This window comes from Diospyros lotus, chromosome 11, assembly GCF_014633365.1.
Source record: "Diospyros lotus cultivar Yz01 chromosome 11, ASM1463336v1, whole genome shotgun sequence".
NCBI lineage: Eukaryota > Viridiplantae > Streptophyta > Magnoliopsida > Ericales > Ebenaceae > Diospyros > Diospyros lotus.
The window spans coordinates 14,092,453-14,098,697 of NC_068348.1; the positions used below are offsets into that span (position 1 = coordinate 14,092,453).

Genomic DNA, 6,245 nt, shown 5'->3' on the forward strand with positions numbered 1-6,245 from the left:
ATTCAGGAGTGAGTGAATAGAAAGGGAGAGAGAAAACAAAAGGAGGGGGATTTCAGAAGAATGGAGAGAGAATTAGAAGAATTAAGAGAAACAGAATTCAAATTCATTCATCAGCTGCCATTCTCTACTTCTTTAGCCTATTTATAGGTTGTTACATCCCTTCAGTTAAGAACTAACTACAGATACAACACTATAACAGCCTAAGGTGCAACAATGAAAAATACATGTAATAGAAGAACTACTCTTATGCCCTTGGGGTCGTGACATTTCACCCCTTTTTGATAGGTTTCTTGTCCCCAAGAAACTTATTACAATTGTGCCTTCTTCGTTACCCAATTCCCGCTAGTTCTTCTTCTTCGTTTTCGTCCTCTACTCCTTCCATGTTCAATACTTATAACATAATCCTAAGTTTCTTCTCTACTCCATAGTAGATGATTTAGCTACATCAGGGCTTGGATAAACCTTAGAATTCACATTTACTTGATTCCCTCCCAATGGTTGATAGAACGAAGGCTGAATTTCCAATGCGATCGTGTACTTATTGAAAATTGCTTCCAATGTAAGCTCTTGTAGCTTTGCCTTTTCAGCAGCCTGTTTCACTGTTGTAGGCATCATCATCTTAACCATAGGCATCAATTCATCTTTTAAACCACTAATAAAACTATATACAAAGTATTGTTCCATTAGGCCTGGTTGTGAGGACATTATAGACCTTAATTCCTCGAATTTAATTTGATACTCCACCACCAAACCATCTTGTTTTAACTTGTTAAATTCCTCAATCACATCAGTCAAATTTCTTTCACCAAAATGGCCACACAATTCTTCAGCAAACCCCGCCGAACTAACCTCATTTCCCTTGGCTTGAGTCCACCCTTGGTACCACGAATCAGCTATATCATTTAGATAGGCTGCTGCCAAGTTAATTCTTTACCCTTCGGCTACAAGATAAAATTGAAAGAATCTTTCACACCGATGGATCCACCACCTTGGCTTCAATCCCTCAAACACCGGGATCTATAACCTTGGCATTGGTGTGTGAATAGGAGTTTAAAAGGAGGATCCCCTTACTTGAATCTCCGGTTCCAAGGTAGGTTAATCCTCTGTTGCTTGCACTTCGTTAGCCCTATGAATGATGCCATTGCAAGGCAAAATCGGATTAGTAATGCTTCGTGGTAGAAAGTCCAGTGGCAAGGCAAAATCGGATCAGTAATGCTTCATGGTAGAAAGTCCAGTGGCAATTGGAATTGAGGCAACGATGCTAGCATGTTGAACATGCTATTAATTCTTTGGCCATACTAATCCATGGTCCCCTTGTATTGATCCATGGCCTCCCTATTCTTCTCCAATTCTCTCTGCATACTCTCTCAAGTTGCAACGAGATCTCCTCGCACACTCTCCCTGATGGCCAAAATGTCTTCCCTGTCGATCATGGCCTCCTGAATCTACGACATCCCAAATTCCAGCGCCTCCATCCTCAACTCAAGTTGTTTTATCCTTGTGCCTTCTGTCATTTTTCTTCCTCCAAAGAATTGTTTCTAATCTGCTTCCAAATTCTAAACGAACCTCAAAATTCGTTGCCGATCTATTTCCAATGATTGCCAAAGATCAATAATTGTCAAGTCCTCTTCGATCAGCTCTACTGTAGCTTCCTGAGAGTTAGATCAAAATTGATGCAGCAAATAGAAGTTGCTTGGATCGCCAGAATCACCACCATAAGTCGTCAATTCTGTCTTAGTTTGAGAATTCGCTAAGAACCGACCAACTCTTAAGATCTAATTTACTATGAACAATCCCCTGAGAATCAAACAACTGTTGTTATCCTTCGGAATAAGAATTGATCGCAGCACCAACCAGCAACCTAGGATCGGTTGCTCTTGATGAATCACTTCAGATTGCCTAGATTGCAGTGGCCTATGAATCTGCTTCCCAATTCGCGATCGACTGCTCTAGATCCATCTCCTTTGTTGATCGATTCAGATGTAGCTAATAAAATCCGTCGGAATCAAGTCAAAAATCGCCTGGAACTCACCTCTTGCTCAGTTTCTAGGGAACCAAGTGGATCTGTTTCGCTAGGATCACTTCTGATTAGCAATTCGCTAATGTTCAACAATCGCGCAAGAAATTGCTTCTCGCAGTCACCTTCCTGATTTGCTTCAATAACCGAGGATCGCCAAACTTCACAAGCTAGAATCCGCCTTCAAATTCCGAACCTAACTGCTACGATTTTAACGGAGTCACAGATGAGGATTGATCGCCTCTAATACCAAATGTGATGTTCCTAGGGTTTTCCAAGGATGTAGAATGAAATTATGGAAGAATTTGAGAGTGAGAGAACAGAAAGGGAGGGAGAAACATGGGGGGGGGGGGATTTCAGAAGAATGGAGGGAGAATTAAAAGAATTAAGAGAGAAACAAAATTCAAATTCATTCATCAGCTGCCATTCTCTACATCTTTAGCCTATTTTTAGGTTGTTACATCCCTTCTGTTAAGAACTAACTCTAGGTACAACACAATAACAGTCTAACGTACAACAAAGAAAAATACATGCAATAGAAGAATTACTCCTATGCCCTTGGGGTCGTGACACTCATTAATAATTCCTACCACCATCTCTCCCTCAGTCTACACCTTACTTAAACCCAACATTGCAGTGAATTTACTCCAGCAGAAATATCACTTATTTCTCTAATGCCAGCTTGTAATAATGGTAAAGAAAAAATTGATGCTTTGAAAAGGCTAAACAAGGATGCAATCAAGAAATATGCATAACTGAAACGTAGACTTACGTGATGCACATCAATGGCATCTAGAAACTTCTCAAATGCTTGAATCCACTCATGATGGTTCCATACACGAGGAATATCAACAGATACCACACGATAACCCTGAAAAAAGAGAGAACTTTATTTCTCATAACTATTAAAAGAAATATTTTACAGCCACAAAAATTAGAAAATGCACATTGAATGGGGTGAAAATAAGAATTAAACCAAGTCAACAACATGGGTTGGGGTTGCCATGAAGAAGAGAGGCGCCAAGTAATCTTTTTGGTTGATGTGTCAGTTTATGGAAACTGATCCAAGAAGCAAGCTAATCAAGCCTTCTATCACAAAATTTCTGATTTATCTTTCTAATGTAAGAACTTTATATTCAGGTGCCCGCTTATAGCCATTTCCTTCATAAAATACCAGAAATCCTGATCATATAAAACCAAAGACAAGCTTCCTTGATAACGTGTAATTGTTTTAATGGGGACAGTAAGCCATGTCCAAATTGAATGGGAATACAAACATTCATACATATAAGTATGTATTCATCTGCCTCACTCTTTCTCTTTCCAACTGAGCAGGGTTAGGGGGGTTCTATTGCTATCAACTGCCCCAGTTAGCAGACCTAGGTAGGTCATTAATAGTGCCATGTATAACCAGTCCAGTAAGTTCAGCGTAGTTACTTTTATGTCAAAACAATAACTTCTTTTGGTGTCATTAAATTTAGACATTTAGCTCAGCTTGGTTAATTCATTCAAATACATACTTTTTCTTCAAAATGCATGTCAAAAATAAGTGCTTTGAACTAATCATCATTCATCATCATAAGTTGCACCTTATCCTAACTAAGTTAGGGTTGGTGCTTTGAACTAATGATGAAGGTAAAAAATGAACTTAGCCTATCAGCTAATCTAAGAGGGTTCATTAAAAAAAAAAAAAAAGGAAAAAAAAAAAAAAAAAAGAAAACTAGTACTCTAAGGAGGTGTTTGGCTTAGTAAATTAGAGGAGCTCATAGGCTTTTACAGCTTGTAAGTTATAAGATCTTATTTGGAAATTTTATAGGCTTTTAAGGAGGGGATCATAGTCTGTCTTAGTCAACAAGAGCCTTTTTTGGATAGCATACACGCTGCCCAAAGAAAAGTTACCCCTGCCAGCTTTTGGAAAAAGTTGTTGGAAGAGCTTATTAGCTAGTTAGCTTATAAGTTCTTCCAACTTTTGCCAAACAGATAAGAAAAAATTTTAAGCTGTTGAAGAGCTTATAAGCTTGTTTTGACCAAAAAGTAAGCTAAGCCAAATATCCTCCAAGTGGGAAACTAGACAAAGCCTATTTAAAATTTTGCAAAAGGGGCTAGGAAGAAATGGTAGATGAAGATGGAGATGAATCATCAACCACATGAACCAAAGCAGATAGAGGGCGGGTTAATTCTAGATTAGTAAGATATTGACGTTGATTATGGAATAGATCTAAAATAGACAATACAAATTGAACTTACTACCTTCATTGACAGTGACATAATCTGCTTGTAATATACATCTGCTGTTCCTGCGGTGCCAGGAAGACAGATAAGTGGAGGGACCACTTTTGGACCGAAGTCATAATATCGCCACTGCTTGGAGCCAATCTGCAAAAGACCGTAACAATTAATTGAGATGTGTCACCAAAAAATTTTAATACTAGCCCAAGGTGAACTCACTATTGTATCATCAATACATTAATCCAAAAGTTCACCACAATTCTTGTTTTCCTGTAAGTGCATAAGCCAAGTAACATCCATTTGTAATGAGAACACTTAGGGTTACCATGATGATACTTGGCTCACTACTATTCCACATATCTTCTTCAAGGAACAGCCATCCAAATTTCATAAAGGTCCTTAAATCAGACAATAAAATTCCAAATACGAAATATCACCAATTATCAGACAAAAACACTATAATTGTTGTACATCAATTCAGTGTGCACCACAATTATTGTATTCTTATAAGTGAATAAGCTAAGTAACATCCATTTGCAAACACGAACCCTTCAAGGTTACCCTGATGATTCTGGGTTCACTACTATTCCACATAGCTTCTTCAAGTTACAGCCACCTCATATTTTGTAAAGACCCTTAAATTAGACAATAAATCAATTAGCAGACAAAATTACTATTGCTCACGAGCTCCTGAGAGAAAGGCAGAATTAAATGAACTAGGTGCAGCTTTAAGCATAATGACAGAACCGAGGGGCAAGTCACTCTACTCCAAGTAACATGAGGAGGAATGCTGAGAAATCAATTCCTTAACTTCATCTACAAATACAATGACCAAAACTTCGCGAGGCCAAAAAGAACCTCTTAGAAATTCCATCAACATAGTAAGTAGTAAAATAAACATCCCAAAATAAAAGAATGAATCGTTTGGACCGAAAACAACATTCAAGCCCTAGCAAAAAGAAAAACCTACTGCTCAGTAAACCTATTCCATGGCCTGAGCAATCTCAAAATTCTTAAACTCTTTCACGAATACATGACTGGGGAAAACATCCAGGTCGCGAATCTGATGCCATAAAAGAACGACCGCTGAACAACTGTACCCACTTCCCCAGATACAAACTACAGCCCAGAATCGCCAAATGAAGCACCGCCAAGTAGGAAATTCTTCACATTGGGATGAAACGTATCCAATCGGACAAATTCATATCCCCGGTCGTAAAAGCCAAGCGTAATAATTGAACGACAGAAACCCAGTTGGGAAAGGAAGTTGGAGGTCAAACCGATAATCAAAATCAAATATAGAAAGGGAGATGGGGGCTTACGGGGATCTTATGAAGAGGGACCTGAGACTTGAAGTAGATGTAATCACCGGGCGCCGAAAAGACGCCTTTCATTCCTGATATTTGTCAACGGACTGTGCCTGAATCCAGAATTCAATCACCCCACTGAAACCCGCAATTGTTTTTAAAAATGATCAAAATTGATTGATTGTTCCGTGTCCCCGAGGCTGGAACAGGCTGTTGTGTTGAGGTGACTCAGGTGAGGAGGGTTCCGCTCTGAATGAATCTGTCTTGTTGTGTGGGAGACGGTGCGTTCCGCTGTGGGATTGATGAACCACGTGAATGGGTCCCGCTTACACACGGCCGGCCCCAATTCCCTTCCACTACCAGTCAAATCATATGTATCACCCTCCCTCACTGTGTATATATATATATATATATGTCTGCGCTACCATATTTGTGTTGTGTGTGCTTATTATTTTTTGTTTGGTAAGTTGTGTTCCGACTCCTCGTAAAGTTAGGCAACAAACAAAACTAAAGGCATGTTCTTTCTATTCTAGAAAAATATAAAAAAAAATAGATTCATTAAAATATAGGTAATTTATATTTAAAAAGATAGATAAATAATCATTTTATTTCTGAATTTTTTCTCTTCTCTCTCATTTTAAAAAAATTAATATAAAAAATATTAGAGATATTTAGTAACGATTATATTTTAT

General features: G+C 38.4%; 1 protein-coding gene across 1 annotated transcript in view; it reads right to left on the minus strand.

The window, feature by feature from the left end:
• The window catches only part of LOC127813151 (uncharacterized), a 38,759-nt gene extending 32,861 nt beyond the window's left edge, over positions 1–5,898 (minus strand). The window contains exons 1-3 of the mRNA XM_052353955.1: positions 5,569–5,898; positions 4,268–4,393; positions 2,790–2,888 (exon numbers count right to left, since the gene is read on the minus strand). Of these exons, the coding sequence (XP_052209915.1) occupies positions 2,790–2,888; positions 4,268–4,393; positions 5,569–5,640 (297 nt within the window). The 5' untranslated portion in view covers positions 5,641–5,898. The remainder of the gene's footprint in view (positions 1–2,789; positions 2,889–4,267; positions 4,394–5,568) is intronic.
• Between the last annotated feature and the right edge of the window lie 347 nt (positions 5,899–6,245).